Source organism: Nicotiana tomentosiformis, chromosome 8 (assembly GCF_000390325.3).
Source record: "Nicotiana tomentosiformis chromosome 8, ASM39032v3, whole genome shotgun sequence".
Classification (NCBI taxonomy): domain Eukaryota; kingdom Viridiplantae; phylum Streptophyta; class Magnoliopsida; order Solanales; family Solanaceae; genus Nicotiana; species Nicotiana tomentosiformis.
The window spans coordinates 25,248,963-25,276,543 of NC_090819.1; the positions used below are offsets into that span (position 1 = coordinate 25,248,963).

At 38.0% G+C, this 27,581-nt stretch overlaps 1 protein-coding gene across 8 annotated transcripts; it reads left to right on the forward strand.

The window, feature by feature from the left end:
- The first annotated feature begins 6,060 nt into the window (after positions 1–6,060).
- LOC104104375 (ATG8-interacting protein 1-like) lies at positions 6,061–9,783 on the forward strand. Of its 8 annotated transcripts, XM_070182191.1 has the most exons (4): positions 6,061–6,195; positions 6,668–6,826; positions 6,970–7,817; positions 9,455–9,783. In XM_070182191.1, exons 3-4 carry the CDS (start codon positions 6,993–6,995, stop codon positions 9,560–9,562), a joined length of 933 nt encoding a protein of 310 aa, XP_070038292.1. In that variant the 5' UTR covers positions 6,061–6,195; positions 6,668–6,826; positions 6,970–6,992; the 3' UTR covers positions 9,563–9,783. The 8 variants fall into 8 exon arrangements, 7 of the variants coding, with proteins under 7 accessions (XP_070038292.1, XP_009610831.1, XP_009610961.1 ...); XM_009612536.4 differs by having other exon boundaries at positions 6,062–6,195; positions 6,668–7,817; XM_009612666.3 differs by lacking the exon at positions 6,668–6,826 and having other exon boundaries at positions 6,084–6,195.
- The last annotated feature ends 17,798 nt before the right edge of the window (positions 9,784–27,581 follow it).

Sequence of the window (27,581 nt, forward strand, 5' to 3'; positions counted from 1 at the left end):
CTTTCCAGCGGGAATATGGTCGTTGTCAAGGCGATGCATTATTTACCTCTTATACCTAGGTTAAAGAGGTTATATGCATCGATGAGTTCTGCTCCTCATATGATATGGCACTTTGAAAATAGAAGACCACCTGGTGTTATGTGTCATCCTTCAGATGAAGAAGCTTGGAAGCACTTTGATATGACATATCCAGATTTTGCTAGTAAACCAAGGAACATTCGGTTAGGTCTGTGTGCCGATGGCTTCACGCCTTTTTCTATATCTGCGACACCATATTCATGTTGGCCTGTCTTTCTTACACCTTATAATCTACCACCTGAGTTGTGTATGACTAGTCCATATATATTCTTAAATTGTATTATCCCCGGTCCACGTAATCCGAAAAGTTTGATTGATGTATATTTGCAACCTTTGATTGATGAGCTAAAACAATTGTGATATGATGGTGTTGAAACATATGACATATCAACCAACCAGAATTTCAATTTGCGTGCTAATTTAATATGGACTATTAACGATTTTCCTGCATATGGAATGTTGTCTGAGTGGATGACTGTTGGGAAGCCAGCTTGTCCTTACTACATGAAAAATAGTAAAGCGTTCACTTTGAAACATGGCCGAAAGCGATCATGGTTTGATTGTCACTGTCAATTCTTGCCTGATGATTATGAGTTTAGAAGGATGAAAAATGCATTCAAAAAGAATAAAGTGGAATATGATTCTCCACCTCCGATACTTTCAGGTGAGGAAATTTTGGAGAGGGTCTAGAACTTCAGTAAAGTTACTGAGGCTCCACCTTATAGATTCCCCGGATATAGTGTTAATCATAATTGGACGAAACAGAGTATATTTTGGGAGTTGCCTTATTGGAAGGATAATCTTCTCCGACACAACCTTGATGTCATGCATATTGAGAAGAATTATTTTGACAATTTGTTCAACACAGTGATGGATATTAAAGGTAAGACAAAAGATAACCTGAAGGCTAGAATGGACTTACAAGAATATTGCAGGTGGCCTGAATTATACTTGCAGACAGCAAACAATGGTAAGGTGTTCAAGCCCAAAACAAGTTACACATTCACTTTGGAGGAAAGACGAAAAATTTATAATTGGGTTATGAAATTGAAGATGCCTGAGGGTTATGCGTCGAATCTTGGAAAAAAAAATAGTTATGGAGGTAGGGAAGTTGAGCCATTTGAAAAGTCATGACTGCCATGTTTTCATGGAGACCTTAGTGCCTATTGCATTTTGTGGTTTGCATGAAAGAATCTGGAAACCCATCACAGAGATTAGTTTGTTTTTCAAAGACTTGTGTTCTACCACATTAAGGGAAGAAAACCTACTTCGGATGGATCAGAACATTCGTGTAATTTCTAGTAAGATGGAAAAAATATTCCCATGTGGTTTCTTTGATGCGATGGAACACCTTCTAATACACCTTGTACACGAGGCACGACTTGGAGGGCCTGTTCAATACAGATGGATGTATCCTTTTGAGAGATAATATTATAAGTTTGATGTAATATTCTATTTTATTTGAATGTTCTTGGCTAACATGACATTATGTAGGACAATTGGCAAATGCAAAAAAATTATTAAGCAGAGGAATAGGATTGAAGGATCTATATGCGAAGCCTATCTTGCAAAGGAAACTGCATATTTTTGTTCTTATTATTTTGAGAGTAACGTGCCATGTTCTAGGAATAGGCCCAATAGGCACACGGTCGAATGTGTGAATGATCCATTATATTCACCAATGTCCATATTCAATCAACCAGGCCGATGTTCTAAGGATGTTAGAAAGAGAAGTTTGAGTGATATGGAGTACAAGTCAGCTACACTTCATGTGTTGCTAAATTTTCCCGAAGTTGTACCATTTCTCAAGTAAGTATTGATTTATTAGTTATCAAAATGTAAAATTTACTGTGACTATATATTGATGCAACTGCTAAAAATATTTGATGTGTCACAGTCACTTCGTGGGTCAATTTGGCCATGATGCTGTATATATATATATATATATATATATATATATATATATATATATATATATATATATATATATATACGCGTAGTGAATGTATAAAAATTGATTCATAAGTTGTGCTAACGTATGAATTTTTTTAACACTATGTAGGTAAATAATCCAAATAATGGTGTAAATCAATTTTTCAAAGATATATATTGGGGACCTGGGCTTCAGGTCACAACAATGTCTAAGTACGTAGTGAATGGTTATAAGTTTCATACAGAGGATTGCTGTAAAAATAAAAATAGCAACAACAGCGGGGTGTGGGTTCAATGTGGTGATGGCAACCAAGTTGGAGATATTGATTATTATGGTGTGGTCAAAGAAATATTACAACTAGAATATGCAGGTTGGCCATATAAGAAATTGATACTCTTTAGAAGCAAGTGGTTTGACCCAAATCCAACAAGAGGTACAAGAGTACACCACCAATATAACATAATTGAGGTTAATCATACGAGGGAGTATGATCGCTATGATCCTTTCGTAATTGCACATAACGTTAGGCAAGTGTATTATGCTCCTTATCCATTGAGGCGGAATAAGTCCGATTGGTGGGTTATAATAAAAACTAAGCATGTAGGTAGAGTAAAAGTCGAGAATGTGTTAGATGTTGCATATCAAAACGATATCTCCAATGTTCACCAAATAGTGGACGACCAGTTAGAAAATAATTTGGAACACCCTGAACGCATATTGGAAGAAGTTGATATAAATGAAGTAACAATTATAGAAAATGAGGACGAAGAATCAACTGATGAAGCTCAAACAAGTGAGGACGAAGAATTCTCGGATGAGGAACAATACGTCGATCAGGATTAAAAAGTTAGTTTTTTAAAGCACTCTCGTTTTGTAGCTAGTTTCTTATATGTTTCAATCTAAATGTGTATTACATTATGCAGATGGCAGGCAAGGGTCAAGGTGACAATGACCCTACTAGTTCTCGGGGTCGAGAAAAGTGTAGGAAGGGAAAGAGGAGGGTAGAAAATAATAGTCCCTCTTGTCCATCCTTTTCAGAGATGCCTATGTCTTATCATCCACCACACGGCTATACTGAGCTGCCACAGCATCACGAGCCGTACACCTTCATTTAGACACTAGGTCTTCCATCATAGGGCCATAGGACTATACGTCCGACATACAATCCAGCTGCCTTACAGCCATCTGCATCGCAACCATCTACATCACATCCACATGGATCACATCCCTATATATCACAGCCACATGGATCTCATCCATCCATGTCACAGCCACTCGGGTCACAGCCATCAGTATCACATCCACTTGGGTCGCATCCAGCTATATCGCAGTCACAGGGATCGCAACCATCTTCACTATAGACTCCATCTATTGCAGGCCTTCGCCTGCGAGGCAGTAGCTCTGACCCGCCTACACCGTCTTCACATGCCTCTGATACACATGCTTCGGATGGTGATGACGAGGTAGTGCATTATGATCGATATGGCAGGATCATCATAGTCCCTGAGGGTGATGGGTAAGTGTTATTCATTATTTTTGCGTCTATTGATTTGTAACATTTTTACTAAGATATTAATGTATTTTTATTGTTAAATTACAGGTTCAGGTCGGGTAATAAGACTACGAATATAATCACCAATACCATCAGAAAGCTTTATGATGGCCCTTATGCGACTTGGACTGATTGCCCATTCTCGCTGAAGGAGCAAATTTTCATTCAATTTAAGGTATAAATGTTCTTTTAAACAGTTTAATAATTTATATTTATGATGTTTCCATCTAATATTTAACTTTTGAAATACAGAGCAAGTGTGTATGGAAAGACCGCTATCGCGCGGAAGTGGCTGTAAATTTTTATCATAAAGCTCGCAAGAGATTGGCGGATGCTTTCTCGGATGCTAGAAAGAAGAACAAGAGGCCTAGTTGGTTACTTGAGAATTTGTGAAATAATTTACAAAGGCAATGGCTTACCGCGGAGTTCTTAGAGAGGAGCGAAAAAGGAAAGAAAGCTCGCGCATCCGAGAAGGGGGGCTCCTTGCACACTGGAGGTGCGATCAACCTAGGGACAATAAAAAAAAAGATTGATACGTAATTGCTTAAATTGTTTTACTTTTCTAAGTATATCTATTCTGTTTATTAACTAAATTAATTTGTTTTCAGGAAAAGAAGTATGGGCGTCCAATGAGTCATGATGAATTATTCAAGAAGCCGCATATTATGAAGAAGAAGAAAGAGGGGGATCAAGATAGGTGAGTCGAGGACCGGGCCTCGACTGCATATGTAAGCTTTCAATTTTCTTTAAGTATTATAATTTACTTTTATAAAAATTTTGAAATACTGATTTAATTTAAAATAATATAGGGTCGCTACCAAAGTAGCGTGGAGGAATTCATCCGTAGTCATCTAGCTGGTGAATCAGGTGAGCCAACCCAACCTTCGTACGAGGATGCTGAAAGAATATGGTTGTTATTAGGTGTATTGGTATGTTGGCAGGTAGTGTAGCTGCCAAAACAGGCATTTTATGCCAAAATTAAACCCAAAAAAAACCGACCAAAGTTGGTCGGTTTTTAATAATAATAAAAATTTATTCCAAAATACCGACCAAAGTTGGTCGGTTAATGAACATTGAATTCCCAGAATTCAACATTACCAACCAACTTTGGTCGGTATTTTGCCTGCATTGTTGAGGTTACCGACCATAGTTGGTCGGTAATATTTAATTTTAATTATTTTAAAAAAATATATATTTTCAATTACCGATCAAAGTTGGTCGGTTTATTTAAATTTTAATAATTAATAAAAAAATATAATTTAGTTAAACCGACCAACTTTGGTCAGTAAAATTAAATTAATAAAATATATTTTCCGACCAACGTTGGTCGGTAAGTACTTAAACTTGTCAGATGGTCGTTTTAAGCTACCGACCAAAGTTGGTCGGTAATTTTCGATCAACTTTGGTCGGTAAGCCATTCTGACCATCAAAACATCGTCTACACCCTAATGGTCGCATTTTGGTCGGTAATTGGCCATAACCGACGAATTTTGGTCGATTCTTTTGGTCGGTTTTTAGCGAATTTCTAGTAGTGAGAGTAGCGGAGATGAGGATGCTGAGATAAATTTGTGGACATACTAGGAGAGATGCGGCCAGGAATGAAGATATTCAGGACAAGATATGTGTGGCCTCCGTGGTAGACAAGATGCGCGAAGTGAGGCTGGGATGGTTCGGGCATGTGAAGGGGAGATGTCCAGATGCCTCAGTGAGGAGGTGTAAGAGATTGGCGATAGTGGGTAGGAGGAGGGGTAGAGGTAGGCCGAAGAAGTGTACTAGGGAGAAGTGATTAGGCTGGAAATGACGCATCTTCAGCTTACCGAGGATATCACCCTTGATAGGAGGATGTGGCAGTCGAGAATTACGGTAGAAGGATAGTAGGCAGTCGAACGTCTTTCCTTTCATTTAAGTAGTAATATTATTCTTCTCGTATTTTCATATATTCTTAGATTTCTATAACTACCTGATGTTCCTTTTGTTTTGTTTTTCTATTATCTTGCTGCTGTTATTGCTTCTTAGACTTTTTCACTACTGCATTTCTTTCTCTATTCTTATGTGACTATGCATGTTTGCTTTGAGTCGAGACTCTATTAGAAATAGTCTTTTTACCGGTAGAGGATAGGGTAAGAATGTATACATATTACCCTCTTCAGATCTCACTTATGAGATTACACGGAGTATATTATTGTTATTGTTAATCTGCTCATAAATATATTTAATGGACTATTTTAAATTTATCCATAAGCATAACAGAATCATTGTTATCATTTTCTCCCTTTTTTATACTTACTGGAAATACGAAGAGGAATATGGTAGTAGCTATTCAACGGAGTATGTATTATGAACGAGAATTGGTCTGGATGCTTCACTCCTCGCGCAAGCAATCGAAAAAACCGGCAATCATCCACACACTACACCGGGGCCCACAGTTTTTTGTCCTAGTTAGCATCCAAACGACATCGTTTAAATGCAAACTTCCTCAATTGTCTAGACAATGTTACCGGCTATCCCGGTACCTCTTCACCCCAAAAATATATCATGCTTGCGCTCGTAATTCGAGACAGTTTCTAAATCATTCTCTCACAGTAACAGTAGCACCGTTATCTTCAACTCTCCTAATCTGCTTTTCACTTCTGTAAGTATTCCAAAATTCAGCTCTTTTTTTAATACTATCAGCACAAATTTAATTTGGAATAACAGGTTCTGTGGTTTTGTGATTGGATTATATGATCATTGACTTATCTATCAGCTATTCTGCTTTAGCTTTTTAACTACTTGATTGGATATGGTTTAGGTTTTGGAATTTGTGCATCTTCTTCTTTTGGTGATTTTTGACGGAAGGTTGGAGATTTTTGTATATGTATATCTCTTCTTGTATGTATTTTCAGTAACTAGATGTTGATTGCTCAAATTGAATGTTAAGAACTTGTGTATAAGCTTTACACATGCACATGTTGCTTAATTATGGAGAGAGAGAGAGTTTTAATTTGCTGGCAAACAGTTAGAAATAGAGGGATGAAATATCAATTTTGTTATAATATGTTGAAGTGTTTTAGCAGTTTGGAGATGTTTTAAAGTAGTGGAGATTCTAATTTTTTGTTTTGCAGGTATAAATATGCATTTTTTTTTACAGGACAAAGTATTTGCCTTGAGACTTCTGTTTTTGATATTTGTCGACTTGCTAGTAGCATGACTATGACTGTAAAGCATCAATGGATAACTAGCGAGTAGCGACTGGATAGGTTCAAAATATTGCAAAATGAGAAGTATTGAAAATTCTTTATTACCTTCCTTTTTTTTCCTTAAAAATATTTGATTTTTGAATGTGTTTCATGCTTTATGAGCTCCTAAGCTCCAATCTCTACTCACTTTGCCATTTCCACTCTCTTTCTCTCTGATTAATGTGAAGTGTGTTGAATCCAATTGCAAAAGATGGCAAATATTGCGAAAGGGGAGGAAAATACTCCTCGTGGAAATGAGTGGGAAGTTGTAACGCTTACACAGTCAGTATATGCTGCTGCCCCTGGACCAAAACAAGTCGACCTTGTCGATGATAATAGTGCAGAGTATGTAGCTGAAAGTTCTGATCCAATGTTTATGTCGGGGCACTTTGTCCTTCCACAAAATCAGCACGAGGATTCGGCTTTTCAACCAGATAACGATGAGATTCTTAACGGGCAGGGTGGAAAAGATGCTTCTCCTGAATTTGTTGCTGACAAAGGGGTTAATTCAGATACATATGAAGAGAGTACAAAAACTAAAGTACTGAGCACAATGGAATTTCCTGGAGATCAAATATTTGATGAAAAGGGTAGCATTTTATCCGCATGTGGTGCAGAATTTGAAGAAGATGCAGTCTTGCAGGGGCTAGGTTTGGTGGACAAAGAGCAGAATTTCTTTGATGCCACTACTTATAGTTCTTTCCATAGTGAAGAACCCATGTGTGGGTCAGCATCAACAGAGGAAAGCAATATTGTTGCAGAACCAGTTGAACCCTTTCACCAGGGTATAGATTCAGGCATGTCAAATTTTCCAAAGGCTAAAGATGAGGATAACTATGATGCAGAAAATCTTCCTTGTCAAGCGTGGTGGAAAAGGCGGGCTGTTTCACTTATTGCCCATGCAAAAGATGCAAATGCATTCTGGTCCGTTTTCATTGCTGCAGCTGTTATGGGCCTTGTGGTTATTGGTCAGAGATGGCAGCTTGAAAGGTGGCAGGTAGTGCAAATGAAGTGGCAGTTTGGAGGCAATGATGAGGTAAGTTTATTGCTATTCTACTTGAGGTAGTTTAAACTGCTGTCTTCACTGAGTTGATCATGTCCTACCTTGGTCCTGTCATTGTTAGTGAGTTTTTTAATCAATTAGCTGAATCATGTTGAAGTGATTGATTACTTAACTTTTGCCTTGATTCTTTTGATTGTAACTTCCTGAAAAGGAGGTGATTACATGATTTTAGTACTTCCTAATTTTTGCTAGTCAGAGGGAAATGTCAGGTAAATACTAGCAAATCAGATATTCCAATGGAGATAAGGATTCGAGAGACACAGGATTATACTCCAATTTGCTGGATTTAAATAAGGTCGTTTCAGGTTGGTTGCATGCCCGTTGTCGTACTTAGCAGACCTCCAATGTCTTCTTTAGCTTTCCTTCGTCCTCCCTCTCATTGCTCTAATTCTTTTTTCCTTTTATCGGTCCAGATTCCATTTCATTCATTTTGAACAATACCCTTTTGTTTCTTCCTAAGTTGATCATCTTTTCTTTTACTGCTTGAATCCGTTGTTATCGAGAGATTTCAATCTTTCAAATATCACTATTATTTGGTAATGCTGAAATATTTATTCTGCTTTACCTGGAAGCAGTGCATATTCGTGTTCCCAGGATACATGTGGGATATGTATTTTACTTTGTCAATTATTTTGACATGTCATTCACTAGTTGGATACACATTTATAAAGTGGGAATGGGAATGGAATGATATAAAGAAATTTCTTCCCCGGCTATTTGAGTGGTCTTTTAGGAGGTGGAAGGGAGGATTCGATGATATTGAGGCGAGAGGCGTTTATGGTGAGTTTCTTGTATCAGAGTGAATCATCCAGAGATGCAATAAAAGGGAGATGTGAAAGAAAGTGGGAGACACCAAGGCTTCTAGAAGGTAGCTTGCTTTACTTGGTGCACGTAGGAGATGCAATGATAACAGTACGTAGTTCAAAGGAGAGGAGGGTTGTGGTGAGTTGGTATAGCTTGTGGCGGGAGTGGGGGAATACACAGACCATAGCCTAATACAATGCAAATACACCGCTCAATTTTGGCAGTAGATTTTTCTTATTGAGCTTGTTTCCCTCAGTATTTCGGCTGTCCTTTGAGTTCTACAACAAAATTTTAGTTTCGCAACTTATGAGTGGAAGTTATTTTGCGTCCCTTAGCAGCCTTAACTTTTTCTTCTTAAGTTGACTAAGGCAGGCTATTTTAAAAGAGAGGGCCCAACAAATAGGATTGGGTCTTGGAGGGGCTGATGGTATGAGAAAGCTTTCACTGTGCTTCTTTCTGATCTAGTCGACAACATGTAGATAAGACAGAGTGCTTAAAAATTAACTCGTAAACTAGACAGATTGAATACCTCTAAAGAGTTTAATGATCCTTTCTGTGGGGTTAAAATATTTGAAGAAAGATTGCAGCCAAATAGTACCTATGAGAGCCTAGTCTTTATAGCATTAGATGAGATGGCCTAACAGTGAGAAACATAAGCTGAATTAATGAGGTTATACACGTGGATGATTTATGGGGTTTAAGATTCTCTTAAACCATATTACCGTATTTCATATTTGCCGCTAATATTTCATCCTGCGATAAATTGCATTTTTGGATTCACCTACTTGCTTTCTACACATTGACAGAGAATGGGCAAAACTATTATTAGTCCCATATCCCGACTGAAAGATGTGATGATTGGGAGCGATCGCCGTGGTTCCTTTATCCGCGGGAGTGCATCAACGCAACGTTAAGATGATGATGATGACCAAAATGAGTTCTTCCCTGTGCAGTACATGTGCTAGGTTTGCTTTTCAGTGTACCTAATTTTTTTATTTTTTATTTTGCTTTTGACCGAGTCTAATGAGTTCAGTGTTGTTAGTGATGGGATTGTAATGATGGGATCTATGAGCAATAACTATAATTTATAACCATTAGAAAGTGAGATAAAGAACATGAAGTGTTGGATACTAAAGAGTAGCTTTTTTTTATTTGGCTAAAGGTGATATCCGGATCCCATATGTGTGCAACTCGACTATTTCATCGGCTAAATCCTACTTCTCACTAGCACAAGTACTAAGTGACTGCCCACAGATATTAGGCGGATAATAAGGAATCACTCAGTATTTTTTTAGATTAAAGAGCAGCTTTTTACTTGACGTGGTAATATATTGCCTCGAGTTGCCTTTGTTAAGGAGCACATTACCTCACAATGTCGAATTTTCCGAATTCGAATTTAGTCAGGTTCCAATGCAAATACCGAATACCGGGGAACCAAAAAATAACAATATGTTGTTTCAGAGGCTACAATTCAAACTGCCTTAGCAACCTTGGACAACATGAGGACATTATTAACATCATACACATTATTATTCAGGTACTCGGGGTAATAATGTGGGTTATTGTTGTCGTTGTCAGGTAATAATCTAAAGTGAGCAGAAGTAGGGGTGTTCATGGTACGGTATGGTATGGCTTTGAAAATTTCAACGGTAATTTCAGTTTTTGATTTTTAAAAATACTATACCATTGTTAGACCAACTTAATTTGGTATGGTTTGGTATTTTTAAGTTGGATTTTGGTAATATATGGTATGGTAAGTTGGTAACCACGATTTGTTCGACTTCAACTTACATATAATAGAGAATTATAGTGCACAGAAATGCTAATGGAAAAAGGTAAATGTTAGAAAAACTAAAAACTTCATTTGACAACATCATAAACAATTACAGCTTGAGATGATGGTGATTATCAGCTACTTAAATTTACCGATTTGAGTTGAAATGTTGAATACACTTTTAAGATACATCCAATATCAGATTAACACCTTAAATACACATACAGAAATATTCAAGAAAAGCAAAAGCAATTCCCTTCTTCGTTAATCAATTATCACATGAAGGATATATTTCAATTAAGATAAGCAACTTCTTCGAGTGTAACAACAAGCTATTCATGTAATTAACAAAAAACAAAGCAAGATGATTTTGGCCTTTTAAAATCAAATATATAGTTATATTAGAAGTCTTTAATATCATCTTTAAATTTGGAATTTTAGGCCCTTTATTAATCTATATTTAAATTAATTGAATTGTTATTATTTATATAATACTCCCTCTGCTAAAAAAGAATTAACATATTACTATTTAGGGGGTCAAATAAGATTTTCTTTGATCATATTTTTGCATTTAGGGTGTGTTTGGTATGAAGGAGAATGTTTTTGTTGGGATTAAAAGATTGGTGAATGGAAAATGGAGGGAAGAAAGTGGAGGGAAAGTGAGCTCCATTTTGCTTTGGAAAGAGCAAAGTGTCCGTCATTGGTGGTGGAAAGAAAAATAAATGTGCTTATACTGAGAAAGCACTTATCTTGGTGTTAAATGGGTTGGAAAGAAAGTAAGTCTCGCGCCGTCGTCGTCGCTCGGATTCGGATTCGGATCAATTGATTGATTAATCTTTTTGGACAAAATTTCTTTCAATTATTTAATTAATTAACGAAAATTCAATCCGGAATAACCCAGGACCCGCGACACGACCCGGTCCGGTTCTTTTCCGGATTATTTTAAATCCTTTTTCCCGGAATATTTCAAACGTGAAATGTTCCCACCTGTTCCAACAGTCACGGCTGTTTCTGAAAGGTTGCAAAGCTTTTCAGAAAAAATGCTAGAAAATGGCTATAAATATGCCTTGATCTTAGAATCATTCCTTACGAAAATTTTCTCAGCTTCTTCTTCTTCTTTTGCACAAAACTTTCCGGTGTGTTTTACAACCATTAAGTGGTTCGAAGTTCATTGAAATTTTTGGTACCAATACGCTGGTGAATTAAATCATTATCCTGGGAGGATAATATTCCAAAACCTCTGGTACTTTAGGGGAATAATTTCCTTAAGGACACACTGTGCATTCAGTGGGTTCGATTTTTTTCGAAATATATTTTCAGATTCTGCTTCGAAATATATATATATATATATATATATATATATATATATATATATATATATTTTCTGCTATACTATTTTTTTTATGTTTCTGTTTTTCCTTGTTACGGAAATATTACTGTTTCTTTATATTATAGCATTATAGTTTGACTAACAATCTTAAGGAAATTATTAATATACTGTAATCTATATTCTGCTTTGGAGATTAAAATCTTTGTGATTTTCTACTCCGTCTGAACATTTCTATTTCTGATTTGAAGATATATAAACTTCATCGGAGTATTAAAATTCAGAAACGATTTGAAGAACACAAAAACTTCATCGTTTTATTGTGAAACAGTATATACAAAACTTCGGTTTTTGTTTATTCAACGTACTGTTTAGCATTTATTACAGTACTGTTTACTGTTCTATTTTCTGCTATTAATTGAACTCTTCTGTTGTGAACAATGAGAAATGGTAATTGATAATAGAAATCCTTTTGCGACTGTTGCGGCAACGACGATAGCCTCGTCAAGCCGAACTATTGTACCACCGGCCGAGAAACCGGGAAAATTTTCTGAAGCCAACTTCAATGGATGGCAGCAAAGGTTATTTTTTTGGCTTACCACGCTTGGTATGCAGTAATTCACCAGTGAAGACCCTCCAGTGCATGCCGACGACATGCCGGACAATGAGAAATTTATGATTGTTGAGGCGTGTAAACATGCAGACTTTCTTTACAAAGGCTACATCCTAAGTGCTTTGGAGGATGCCAATGTCTACAGTGCTATGAAAACTTCGAAAGAGGGGACGCACTTGAGAAGAAGTACAAGACTGAAGATGCATGCTTAAAAAAGTTTGTGGTTGTCAAGTTTCTAGACTATAAAATGATAGACAACAAAACTGTTGGAACCCAAGTTCAATAGTTTCAACTTATTTTTCACGACCTTATTGCTGAAGGTATGGTCGTGAATGAAGCATTTCAAGTGGATGCAATTATTGAAAAATTGCCTCATTCGTGGAGAGATTTCAAAAACTATCTTAAGCACAAGCGCAAAGAAATGAAGTTGGAAGATCTTGTAATTCGTCTCAAGATTGAGGAAGACAACAAAACAGCCGAGAAGAAGTCTCGTAGAAATTCAACGATTATGGGAGCTAATATCGTTGAGGAGACTACTCCAAAAAGTACGAAGAGGAAGAGGTCTTTTGGACAGACTAAGGAGAAGAACAAAAAGAAATTCAAGGGCAACTACTACAATTGTGGAAAAGCTGGTCACAAAGCCCTAGATTGTCGTCTCCCGAAAAAGGATAAGAAAAAGGCACAGGCCAACATAGTGGAGAAGAATGATGACATTAATGATCTGTGTGCATTCCTTTCGGAATGCAACCTAGTTGGAAATCGGAAGGAGTGGTGGATTGACTCTGGAGCTACTCGACATGTTTGTACTGTCAAAGAAGCATTTACGACTTACTCTACTGCTGGTCCCAAATAAGAACTTTCCATGGGAAATACTGCAACAACCAAGATTTAAGGTTATGGGAAGATATTCCCGAAGATGACTTCCGGCAAGGTGTTAATGCTCAACAATGTTCTTCATGTTCCTACTATTAGGAAGAATTTAGCTTCTACTTCTTTACTTGTTAAGAATGGATTCAAATGTGTATTGGTATCTGAAAAAGTTGTTGTAAGCAAGAAAGAAATATATGTTGGAAAGGGCTACCATACAGAGGGCCTTTTCAAACCCAATGTAATGGTTGTTGACAGTATTAATAAAATTTTAGCTTCTTCTTATTTATTGAAGTCAAATAATTTATGGCATATTCGTTTAGGACATGTAAATTACAAAACCTTGCGGAAGTTAATTAATTTAGAAGTATTGCCCAAATTCGAGTGTAATAAATCAAAATATCAAATATGTGTTGAATCTAAGTTTGTAAAATATCCTTATAAGTCTGTTAAAAGGAATTCAAATCCTTTAGACTTAATTCATATTGACATTTGTGATATTAAGTCGACACCATCTCGAGGTGGGAAAAAGTATTTTATAACTTTTATTGACGATTGTACTCGATATTGTTACATTTATTTGCTTAATAGTAAGGATGAAGCAATTGAAGCATTTAAGCAATACAAGAATGAAGTGAAGAATCAATTGAACAAAAAGATCAAAATGATTAGAAGTGACAAGGGTGGAGAATATGAATCTCCGTTTGCATAAATATATTTGGAATATGGAATTATCCATCAAACTACTATCCTCTACACACCTCAATCCAATGGAGTTGCGGAAAGGAAAAATCGGACATTAAAGGAATGATGAATTCTTTATTAATAAGTTCTGGATTACCGCAGAGTTTGTAGGGGGAGGCTATCCTTATAGCTAAATGAATACTCAATAGAGTACCCCACATCAAAACGCAATCTATTCCATATGAAAAATGGAAAAGAAGAAAACTCAACTTGAAATATTTCAAAGTGTGGGGTGTTTAACAAAGGTACAAGTACATTTACCCAAAAGGGTAAAAATCAGACCAAAAATTATGGATTGCGTTTTCATTGGATATGCTACAAACAATAAAGCATGTCGTTTTTGGTTCATAAATCTGATAATCCCGAAATTCATATTAATACGGTAATTGAATCAGATAATGTTGAATTCTTTGAAAGCATTTATCCGTATAAAACTGAATACGAGTCGTTAAGTGAAAGACCTAAACGACCACGGGAAGAACCAAAGGAAAATACTCCAAGTAAAGAAGATCCAAGGCGTAGTAAACGTCAAAGAACATCTACTTCCTTTGGATCAGATTTTATGACATTCTTACTTGAAAATGAGCCTCAAACTTTCAAAGCAGCTATGTCATCTTCTGATTCAACATTTTGGAAAGAGGCAGTCAATAGTGAGATTCAATCAATTTTGGATAACCGTACATGAGAATTGGTTTAACTTCCTCGAGGAAATAAGCCTTTAGGTTCGAAATGGATCTTTAAACGGAAAATGAAAGTTGATGGCACTATTGACAAATATAAGGCAAGACTTGTTGTCAAAGGTATAGACAAAAGAAGGCCATGATTACTTTGACACTTACTCTCCAGGAACAAGGATAACATCTATTAGGGTGTTAGTGGCATTGGCGGTCATGTATGGTCTTGAAATCCATCAAGTGGATGTTAAAACAGCTTTCTTAAATAGAGAACTGGAGGAAAAGATTTACATGGAGCAACCTTAGGGTTTTGTGGTTCCGGGTAAAGAAAAGAAAGTATGTAAACTTGCTAAGTCGCTTTATGGACTTAAACAAACACCCAAACAATGGCATGTCAAATTTGACCAAACAATATTGGCAAGTGGGTTTAAAATCAACGAGTGTGACAAATGTGTTTACATTAAAAACACTCCAGGTCATGAAGTCATTGTTTGTTTATATGTTGATGCCATATTGATAATGAGCAAAAATATGGCAGATATAAATGCTACTAAGCGCATGTTGGCTAGCAAATTCGACATGAAAGACTTAGAAGTTGCTGATGTGATCTTAGGAATCAGAATTCACAAGACTCCATAATTTTGGGTATCTGAAACATACCCAAAATTATGCTCTATATTATAACAAATATTCCTCAGTGATCGAGGGATATAGTGATGCAAATTGGATCACCAGATCATCTGAAGTTAAATCCACGAGTGGATATGTTTTCACAATTAGGGATGGAGCAGTGTCTTGGAAGTCATCCAAACAAACGTGCATCGCCCGCTCTACAATGGAATCTGAATTCATAGCTTTAGACAAGGCCGGTGAAGAAGCTGAATGGCTCTGGAATTTCTTGGAAGATATTCCATTTTGGCCCAAACCTTTGGCACATATATGTATACATTGTGATAGTCAAGCGGCAATAGGCAGGGCAGGGAGTGTTATGTATAACGAAAAATCTCGTCACATATGACGGAGACACAATACCGTTAGACAAATACTCTCTAGTGGTGTTATCACTATTGACTACGTAAATTCAAGAGATAACGTGTCAGATCCACTTACAAAAGGCCTATCTAGAGATGCAGTTGAAAGATCATCAAAAGGAATGGGGTTAAGGCCTAGGACAAGTCATCATGGCGGTAACTCTACCTCGCAGACTAGAGATCCCAAGAGCTAGGTTCAAAGAGATCAAACAAAGTTATGAATGATAGTTCAACATTGTCAAATAACTCAACCCATTCTCGTGATGAAGACAATGTTCAAAAATCAGGGTAAAGCATTAAGGCTTTTTGATGAGTCAATAAAGCTTAAAGCTTTTTAATGATTTGTTAAGTATGGTAGGAAATGTTCAGATAGTGTTTCTATAGGATTACACGTTTAGAAATCACCTATATGAGTGTGAAGTGTAAGCCGCTTCAAGGAGAATGAAAGTAAAGGCACAGTCTCTAAGCACTTATAAAACCAGGCGGTGTTCATGGCTGAAACGAACACAAACGTGAGAACCATAGATGGTTATGGGTTGATTGTGTGACTTATGTTGTCTAGGTATACAACAAAGCTCAACGGTTCAAAGATATCAAATCTACAAATTGACCGAGTATATCCGATATAAGTTCACTACGAAAAGTTCAAAGGGAAACCTACTTATCCAGATGCAATTAATCCTTGCATGTAAATCACGCAATCGACCGTGCATTTCTTTGTCTTATAGTCATTCCCCATTCATGTGTGGGATTGTTGGGATTAAAAGATTGGTGAATGGGAAATAAAGGGAAGAAAGTAGAGGGAAAGTGAGCTCACTTTTGCTTTGGAAAGAGCAAAGTGTCCAACATTGGTGGTGAAAAGAAAAGTGAATGTGCTTATATTGAGAAAGCACTTCTCTTGGTGTTAAATGAGTTGGAAAGAAAGTAAGCCTCGCGTCGTCGTCGCTCGCTCGGCTCGACTTCGGCTGCGGCTTCAGATTCGGATTTGGATTTGGATTTGGTCAAAGATTGATGATTAATCTTTTTGTACAAAATGTTTTTCAATTATTTAATTAATTACGAAAATTCAACACGGAATAACCCAGGACCCGCGACACGACCCGGTCCGGTTCTTTCACGGATTATTTTAAATCATTTTTCTCGGAATATTTCAAACGTGAAATGTTCCCACCTGTTCCAACAGCCATGGGTATTTCTGAAAGGTTGCAAACCTTTTCAGAAACAATGCTAGAAAATGGCTATAAATATGCCTTGATCCCAGAATCATTCCTTACGAAAATTTTCTAAGCTTCTTCTTCTTCTTCTTCTTCTGCACAAACGTTTCCAGTTTGTTTTACAACCATTAAGTGGTTCGAAGTTTATCAGAGTTTTTGGTACCAATACGCTAGTGAGTTAAATTATTTTATCTTGGGAGGATAATATTTCAAAATCTCGGGTACTTGAGGGGAATAATTTCCTTAAGGACACATTGTGCATTCAGTGGGCTCGATTTTTTTTGAAATATATTTTCAGAATCTGCTTCTGATTTTATATATATATATATATATATATATATATATATATATATATACTACTTGTAACGACCCAGCCGTTCGTTTTGAGAATTTAAGTCTCGTTCGGCGACATAAAGCCCTGAGTAACTTCATATTATGTGTATTGACTTGCGGGCGTGGTTGAATTCGGTTATCGGTTGTTTCAGAGTGATTTGGGACACTTAGTCCCTAAAACGGAAGCTTAAGTCTTAGGATTTTGACCGTAGTCGGAACTATGTGAAGACGACTTCGGAATGGAGTTTCGCCGGTTCCATTAGCTCCGTTGGGTGATTTTGGACTTAAGAGCATGTCCGAACTGTCAATCCGAGGTCTGTAGCTGATTTAGGCTTGAAATGGCGAAAATCAAATTTTTGGAGATTTGGACCGGAAGTAGACATTTTGATGTCGGGTTCGGAATGTGATTCCGAGACTTGGAACAGCTCTGTTATGTTATTTGGGACTTGCCTGAAAAATTTGACGTCATTCCGGGTTGATTTGATAGGTTTCAGCACGGGTTTTAGAAGTTGAAAGATTTGAAATTTATAAGTTCGATTCATGGTGCGATTCGTAGTTTCGACATTGTTTGATGTGATTTGAGATCTCGAGCGGGTCCGTGTTAGGGTATAGAACTTGTTGGTATATTTGGACGGGGTCCCGAGGTCCCCGGGTGTTTTTCGGACGAGTTGCGGATGATTTATATAATTTTGGGGAGGTGTGAGTTCTGGTGTTATGGTCGCAGGTGCGAAGAATGAGGCGCATGTGCGGGAAGAGCTGGACTTGGCAGTCTCCGCAGGTGTGGAGAATTTGTGCGCATCAACAGACTCGCACGTGCGGAGATGGAAACGTAGATGCGAGAATTTGAGAGTTGGCATGGGGTCGCAGGTGCGAGGAAGTTCCGCATCTGCGATGCCCGCATATGCGCAGAAGACTCGCAGGTGCGGAAGCTGTGGGAGTTAGTGACTTCTGCATGTGCGACTGGGTAGACCGCAGGTGCAGTAGGCGCAGGTACGAGAAATGATCGCAGGTGCGAGGATCGCTGGGCATAAAGGAGTTGGAATCGAGGGTTATTTCATTTTTCACTCCATTTTTGATTTTGAGCTCGGGAGAAGGCGATTCTTTGAGCGATTTTCAGATGAATCTTGTGGGTAACGATTTCTTACTCGAATTTGGTTTTATTGCATTAATCTATAGTTGCTTTCTCCATTTAGTTTCGGATTTTTGGAGTTGAAATTGGAAAAAAATTGGAAGAACTTCTTCAATAAAGATTTCGAGTTTTGAAAGGGGATTTGTGGTCGGATTTGAGTAATTCTTATATGGTTGGACTCGTGAGTGAATGGGTGTTTATATTTTATAATTTTTACCCGATTTCGAGATGTGGGCCCGGGTGGACTTTTTAGGGCAAATTTCGGAATGTTTTGTTAAAATATTGATTTCATTAATTAGATGAGTCTATTATCGTTGTATTCATGATATGCAATTGTGTTTGGTTAGATTTGGACCATTTGGATTCGGATAATTGAGGAAAGGGCATTCTTACGGACTGTTTGAGCTTGGTTCGAGGTAAGTATCTTGCCTAACCTTGTGTGGGGGACTTCCTCTTAGGATTTGAGTCTTCTATGTTGATTGTAGTCCGTGTACACGAGGTGACGAGTGCGTGCACAGACTTATTTGTGGAAAATTAGCCTTTTAGGGTTCTTAGGTCCTTGAATTCATTGAATATGCAGTTGTTCTTGTTATGATTATATATCTTAATTACTAGATTCACATATACCTGTTTAATTAAAATTAATTGCTTCATGATCCACTATTATTGTTACTTGATTCATATGTGCCTTAACTGAAACTGTTATCTCTTTTATAGCCATGCTATCTTTTCATAACTGCTTATCTTTATTTGAAATTTATATTATTTCATCCTATAATTGTTCATTCTTAATTGAGGTTATGATTATTTTTCCGCTGCTTATCCTTAATTGAATTGTTGAATATCCTTCGTAATTTTCTCAACCTTAAAAGAAGTTTAGATATCCTATATTTCAGTCGACTTATTTTATTTGGAATTATTTGACTCGTGTTAGCTTTCCTGTTGTTGAGGTGTATATTGTGGGATCGTTGCTACACATTAGTTTTCCCTTATTGAGTTATTCTCTTTACACCTAGCATTTCAGACTGTGGTTATTCCTTGTGAATTGGTTCCACATTTTCTTGTGATTTAAAGGTTCTTGAGTTGATTTACTTGTCGTACTTTGTATTTTTGCCATTGTTGTTGTTGTATTCGTTGTGGTGATGCACGAAGTTTCTGCCGTGCGATTGTTATTATTGTGATGCACGAGATTTCTGCCGTGCGGTTGTTATTATGGGGTTGCACGAGGTTTCTGTCGTGGTATTATTACTATTGATATTTGCACATGCGGCGTGACAAGGCGGTATATATATATATATATATATATATATATATATATATATATATATATATATGGGGGGGGGGGTTTGCGCATGTGGCGAGACAAGGTGGGAATATTATTATGCATATGTGGCGAGACAAGGCGGGCATTTATGTTACTATTGCGCATGTGGCGAGACAAGGTGGGTTGTGTTAGGGATTGATTTGTGATGATTTATGGCCTGGGGGCATTCTTATCTTTGATATTTGTGTAGTGGTATACGTACCTGTGTGAGCTTTATCTTGTGAAAGTTGTGAGAAATTATTCTACGTGTTGTCTGTTCTTCTTCTTCCTTATGCTTATTTGCTGGTATGGACTATGTTAGGACACTTGCACAAGCATACACGTAGTTAAGCACTCTTATCGGATAAGAGGTGTTCTTGATATTGTTGAGCATAGATGCTCACCCTTTTTTACTTGCCTTCTATGTGAAAATGGCTCTATTGGCACGTGAGTCGTCAGTGTGGTTATGAGGTGTTATGAGGGCACAGGATGCCAAGTGTTAGGGTTCAGGTATTGAGACCCGTGAGTTATGAATTGTCCGACATTCGGTACCTTGTGGAGTTGTTGACTAAAACCTGATGTAAAAGCGGTTGTAATTACTGAGTTATTACTTGTCCTTGCTGTATTCGTGATTCCGAATTTAGGTTGTGTTCCATTCACTTTGTCTGCGTCATTTTCATGATATTCCGCTGATACTTGTTGTTTCTTGCTTTAATGTCATTACTGTATTGTGAGTCATATTGCATAGTCTTTATGTAGACATCATACTTCTGTTATTCATGTACTTATATCTGTTCAGTTTATTAGACCAGTGGCTGTCTTGACTGTTCCTCGTCACTACTCCACCGAAGTTAGTCTTGATACTTACTGGGCACCACTGTGGTGTGCTCATACTACTCTTCTGCACATTTTTGTGCAGATCCAGGTACTTGTTCGTTAGCTAGCTGTGTGGACTGTTGCTGTGGAGACTCAAGGTAAACTTGATGCTGTGTTCGCAGGCTTCGTAGTCACCTTCCAGTTTTCATTTTGCACTGTTTATTCTTATTTCTGGACAGTTGTATTTAGAAGTTTTCTAGCAAACACTCTATAGAGCTTATGACTTGTACTACCGGTTTTGGGAATTTTAAGAGATTCTATTTAAATAATGTTGTTGTTTTAATTATTGTTAGGCTTACCTAGTCCCTAAGACTAGGTGCCATCACGATACCCAACGGAGGAAAAATTGGGTCGTGACAATTTGGTATCAGAGGTCTAGGTTCATAGGTGCTACAAGTCATAAGCGAGTTTAGTAGAGTCTTGTGGATCGGTACAGAGACCTCTGTACTTATCTTCCAGAGGCTACGGAACTATTAGGACAATTTCACTTCTTTCATTCATATCGTGCGAGCTTATTGATCTCGGAGTTTGAACTTTTATCATTCCATTCTCTCACAGATGGTGAGGACACGAGCTACAGTTATCGACGACGCTGCTCCCGGAGCAGGTATCGCTAGAGGCAGAGGAAGAGGCCAACGAGGAGTAAGTGCCACAGCCAGAGCACCTACCAGGGCAGCAGTTGAGGAGCCGCCAGTAGTTCCAGTTGGGGAGCAGGTACCAGAGGCGCCTGCTGTTACCCCCGGACTTCAGGAGACCTTAGCATAGTTCCTGAGCATGTTTGGTACATTGGCTCAGGCTGGGTTGATTCCGGTTGCACCAGCTATTTCACAGACCGAGGGAGGATCCCAGACTCCCTCCGCCCACACCCCAGAGCAGCGAGTTCATGTTGGTCAGGTTCCAGGTGTCATGACGACACAGCCTGTTGTCCCAGTTCAGCCCGTGGTCAGGGCAGCAGCATATGAGGAAGAGCAACTTAAACTTGCAAGGTTTAAGAAATATGATCCTCCTACATTTAGTGGTTTGGCTTTAGAGAGTGCACAGGGTTTTCTGGAGGAGTGTCACCGCATTCTCAGTACTATGAGTATTATGAAGACGAGCGGGGTTGCTTTTACTATGTTCCAGCTCAGGGGAACGACTTATCAGTAGTGGCGGGCATTTGAGTTGGGTAGCCCAGCCGAGTTAGCTTCACTTACATGGGTTCAGTTTTCAGAGATGTTCCTGAGAGAGTTTTTACCTTAGTCCCTTCGAGATGCATGGCGCGCGGAGTTTGAGCAGCTGCGCCAGGGCACTATGTCAGTGTCAGAGTATGCCGTGAGATTCAGTTATTTGGCCAGGCATGCACATGCTTTGGTCTCCACAGTTAGAGAGTGTGTCCGTAGATTCATTGAGGGACTCAGACATGATATTCGGTTCAGCATGGCTCGGGAGTTAGAGTCAGATATTTTGTTTCAGTAGGTGGTAGGGATTGCTCGCCGTGTAGAGGGCATGTGGGATCAGGAGAGAGAGGACATGCGGGGCCATAAGAGAGAGTACATACGAGATCAGGAGAGAGAGGACAGGGAGGTGAGAAGGCCTCGTAGGCCGGAGAGATCTACTGGTCCTTATTTTGGAGGCAGGGTACGACATGGTAGAGGTTTTGTGGGTCAGCCAGTTCAGTTTGAACTTCAGGCTTCGCACAGTGTTTCAGGTTCTCATAGGTCTCAGAGTACCCGTATCGCACAGTTCCCACAGCCACGTCAGCAGAGAGGTTGCTTCGAGTGTGGAGATACCAGCCACAGGGTGAGAGATTGTCCTAGACTCCGGACAGGTGTATCACAGCAGAGTATTCAGGCGAGTAGAGGGTGCCCAAGAGGGGAGGGCCCGACTCATTGATGTGTTTCATATAGTAGGCTTGAGGCCACTGCACCAGATGATGTCATACAAGTATGCTTTTGATTTGTTACAGAGGGGCACCATTCGTGTTTTGATTCGGTCCTACTTATCGGTGCGGGTTCCCCTACTTTTGGTCTCACCTATGGGTGAGTTTATGACTTAGCATTATGTTTAGATGTTTACCCCGTTGGGAGATTCTATGAGTGATAACGTGTCTATCGTTTGTTTCTATCCATTATTGAAAGTTACGAGACTATAAGTGAATTCATGTTGTCCATTATGGCAGGTTTGATGTGATTCCTGAGTAAATTGGTTATAATTTGTGATTTGATACTCTACCGGGATGAGAATTTAACAAATGTTGAGATTTTATTGGCAGAATTGAGTTAGTGGAGGATTTCCATTGGTATGATGTGTATTCGACTTGTGATTCAGAGTTGAGGGCGAGACCCTCGCGACTCCATGTGATTTGATATGTTTGAGTCGGGCTGCGTGTCGCGGTGGAGGGTGATACCAGGATGAGATCCTTATGATTTGTTCATGTATTTTGATTTTTTCTTTTCAATTGATTTGTAGTAGGGTATTGTTAGAAAGTTGTGCATGCCGGGCTTGTTTGATATTTCTCTTACGTGTTTCTCTTTACATATTCAGTCATTGTCGTTATGTGCTTCTTAAGTTTTGGCTTGCGGGTGTGTGCCCGATGGTGTTAGTTGTGACTTGCTGATTCGGGAGTATAGTTATGAGGTCTTCGTGTTTCTTGCATCATTGTCAGCCTTATGGAGGTTTGAAACAGGTTGCTAACTGATATGGGTCTAATTGCCGGTGCTGATTTTGAAACAAGTTGTGGTGATGCACGAAGTTTCTGCCGTGCGATTGTTATTATTGTGATGCACGAGATTTCTGTCATGCGGTTGTTATTATGAGGTTGCACGAGGTTTCTGTTGTGCTATTGTTACTATTGATACTTGCACATACGGCGTGACAAGGCGGGATATATATATATATATATATATATATATATATATATATGGGGGGTTGCGTGTGTGGCGAGACAAGGCGGGCATTTATGTTACTATTGCACACGTGGCGAGACAAGGTGGGCTGTGCCAGGAATTAATTTGTGATGATTTATGGTCTGGGGGCATTCTTGTTGTTGATATTTGTGTAGTGGTATACGTACCTGTGTGAGCTTTATCTTGTGAAAGCTGTGAGAAAATATTCTACGTGTTGTCCGTTCTTCTTCTTCCTTATGCTTATTTGCTGGTATGGACTATGTTAGGACACTTGCACAAGCATACACGTAGTTAAGCACTCTTATCGGATAAGAGGTGTTCTTGATATTGTTGAGCATAGATGCTCACCCTTGTTTACTTGTCTTCTATGTGAGAATGGCTTTATTGGCACGTGAGTCATCAGTATGGTTATGAGGTGTTATGAGGGCACAGGATGCCAAGTGTTAGGGTTCAGGTATTAAGACCCGTGAGTTGTGAATTGTCTAAGGTTCGGTACATCGTGGAGTTGTTGACTAAAATCTGATGTAAAACCGGTTGTAATTACTGAGTTATTACTTGTCATTGCTGTATTCGTGATTCCGGATTTAGGTTGTGTTCCATTTACTTTGTCTGTGTTATTTTCATGATATTTCGCTGATACTTGTTGTTTCTTGCTTTAATGCCATTAATGTATTGTGAGCCATATTGCATAGTCTTTATGTAGACATCATACTTCTGTTATTCATGTACTTATATCTGGTCAGTGTATTAGACCAGTGGGTGTCTTGACTGTTCCTCGTCACTACTCCACCGAGGTTAGTCTTGATACTTACTGGGCACCGCTGTGGTGTGCTCATGCTACTCTTCTGCATATTTTTGTGCAGATCCAGGTACTTGTTCGTTAGCTAGCTGTGTGGACTGTTGCTGTGGAGACTCAAGGTAAACCTGTTGCTGCGTTCGCAGGCTTCGGAGTCACCTTCCAGTTTTTGTTTTGCACTGTTTATTCTTATTTTTGGACAGTTGTATTTAGAAGTTTTCTAGCAAACACTCTGTAGAGCTTATGACTTGTACTACCGGTTTTGAGAATTTTAAGAGATTCTATTTAAATAATGTTGTTGTTTTAATTATTGTTAGGCTTACCTAGTCCCTAAGACTAGGTGCCATCACGATACCCAACAGAGGAAAAATTGGGTCGTGACACTACTGTTTTTCTATTTCTGTTTTTTCTTGTTACAGAAATTTTACTGTTTCTTTATATTATAGCATTACAGCTTGACTAACAGTTTTCCATGAAAAATGGGTGCTTTTATCACTTTATTTTTTTCTTGTTTGGTTGTGAGTGGAAAAAAAAATTCGAAAAATAATTTTTAGTGTTTGTTTAGAGAGTATAAAATATTTTTAGTAAAATAATTTTTTATGTTACTCTCTTCAACTCACCTTCCCCAAAATTCTCTTGTTTCCTGTACTCCTCCCCTTCCCCTTTCCCTTCCGAAACTCTATTTTTTTCAAGAATTTAATTACTCTTTTCGAAATTCACACAAACTCAAGGGAACTAATGTGCTACTTTAATTTTTCTCACAAGAACAACGTTGAAATTTAAGCTCGAAAACTAAAAAGAAAATACTTATTTTTGTTGAAAAAGAAATTACTCATTTTGTTGAATGAAAGAAAATACATTTTTCTACATTATAAAAAAAAAAGTATTCGTTTTGTTGAAATGAAAGAAAATACTTTTTCTACGTCGGGAAAAGAAAATACCTGTTTTATTAAAACAAAAGAAAATATTTTTTCTACGTTAGGAAAAGAAAATACTTAGATTGTTGAAATGGAAAAAAATATTTTTTTAACATCATGAAAAGAAATTACTCGTTTTGTTAGAAAAAATACTTTTTCTATTTCAGGAAAAGAAAATACTTTTTCTACATCATGAAAAGAATACTTATTTTGTGGAAATAAAAAAAAAATCTATTTACAACATGAAAAAAGAAAGTACTCTTAATAATATTTCTATTTAGAATGGGTACTGGGCGTGGTTGGGGAGGGTGGGGTAGGGGTGGTTTGGCGGTGGGTTGGTGGGGTTGGTGGGAATGGACAATGGGGTGAAGAAGGTTGAAAAAGAGTTTTGGAAAAAAAATTCCCTTCTTTTAGTAGGGACAAGAGGGGTTGCTCTGATGGTAAGCACCCTTCACTTCCAACCAAGAGGTTGTGAGTTCGAGTCACCCCAAGAGTAAGGTGGGGAGTTCTTGGAGGGAAGGATGCTGAGGGTCTATTAGAAACAACCTCTCTACCTCATGGTTGGGGTAAGGTCTGCGTACACACTACCCTCCCCAAACCCCGCTAGTGGGATTATATTGGGTTGTTGTTGTTTTAATAGGGAAACATTTTCCTACAATTGGAGTAAAATGAGTTCATAAGAAAAATATTTTTCAAAACATTTAAGCCAACCAAACATGGAAAAATTGAAAAACATTTTCCAGAAAATGTTTTCCTCCATACCAAACACATCCATAGTTTTTAGATATTTTGAATTGTTAACTATTGTGACTTACTATTGTTTATGTAGTTTTTAAATATGTATATTTTATTTCAAAAAAAAACATAAAATATCTATATCCAGATTCACATAGAAAATTAATCAATTTGACAAAGGTTCAAACATTGAAATGAAGGGAGTAATATAATATATATGGATTGTATAAGTAACTAAAAATTTCCGTCAGGTATTCTGTATTTCAGTAGTTTTTTATAAATATTCGTTATCGTACCGAATACTAAATTTTTAAAAAATAAATACCAAATACCATACCGAATATTGAAATATGAATACCGCACTGAAATTATTCGATTTCGGTATGGTAATTTAGTATTTAACAGAGTGTGCACACCCCGAAGCCAAAGCCACAAGATTAGGAAGATTAGGCTGGGGAATGGACTCAAACACGAATGTGTTGAAGGATAGATATCAGCTGAAACTAAGAACATTGTTCCTTTATATTCCATTGCGTAGAAACAGGAATTTTTAAAACTTCACCTCAACATTAAATCAAGAAACTTGTCAACGTTGTGACACTGTCCTTTGATATGTTCCTTGAACTTGAAAATTCTGAAAATGCAGATATGCCTGACTGAAGAAATAACACAAGTGACAAACGAGTTCATAGTTTTGACATTTGCTTGGCACAATATGAGATGATCGTGTTGCCGTGAAATATTGACGCCTATAATGAAAAAGTTCAGCCAATAAGCTCGTACGAACCAGAGTAGGGATGGCAAACAGAACAAGGCACGACAGGTGAAGAGCAGCAGAGTAGAGAGACCAATTCCCTTCCGGAAATATTTGGAAAGCCACCTAGGAATTGGATTTGGGTGTAATTACACAGTTTGACATGTTTGTCTGGCCAAGAATTACTTGGTCAGCATGTTTACCCGAAAAATCGGATAACGTTAAATTTACGTATAGTTCTAAGGATACGTGAATTCCTTTGATACAAAGATAACAATACAAGTATTTTGACTATAAGAATGGGAATGATGAACAGAAAGAATGAATAAGATGAAGTAAGACAATCACAAGAAGATATCTTTGTATATAAGAGAAGATCTTTTTTTCCAATCTATTCCATGTGTGCATAGCTTACAAGGATCCCCTCTTTTATAATAGAGGGTCATTACATTATTTATAACAAAATAAAAAAATAAAGCATATAGTGGAGGACCCATGATATTTTGTCTCTTCCTCGATTCCCGCCAAGATTCTCTCTCTTGGTGCGGTTGTAATGGCTCTTGTCCGTGAGCTCGATACTGGCTCGAACTCGTCACTGGGTCGGACCTTCAGTCTTGGCTTGAGTTCGACCTTCGGGGTGGGCGTGGCGTATTTTCGACCTCGAAGCAATGCCTTGCAGATCGATTTGGTCACGGGCTCGATAAGATTATCGAGCCGACTCTGGCAGCCTTCGGACTCGAGGCTCGTTTGTCCCGTCTTCGGAGCTTACTCCCAAAAATCCTACTCCGGTTTCTTGCCACTCGACCTCGATCGAACGTAGAAAAATTAAAATCTATTTTGACCGTATACAGATAGTCCCCTTGATTCTCATGAAGGATGTGGTGAGAATCGATATGATTTTCGACGGTTTGATCGGATAACAAGCTGACGTTTTAACAGGGATCGATTATGACGTATGTGA

Bases quoted from the DNA above. Each gene is read 5' to 3' on its own strand.
- LOC104104375 (XM_070182191.1), top strand. From the start codon at position 6,993: ATGGCAAATATTGCGAAAGGGGAGGAAAATACTCCTCGTGGAAATGAG. The intron at 7,818-9,454 runs GTAAGTTTATTG...ACACATTGACAG, and splicing joins AGTTTGGAGGCAATGATGAG to AGAATGGGCAAAACTATTAT.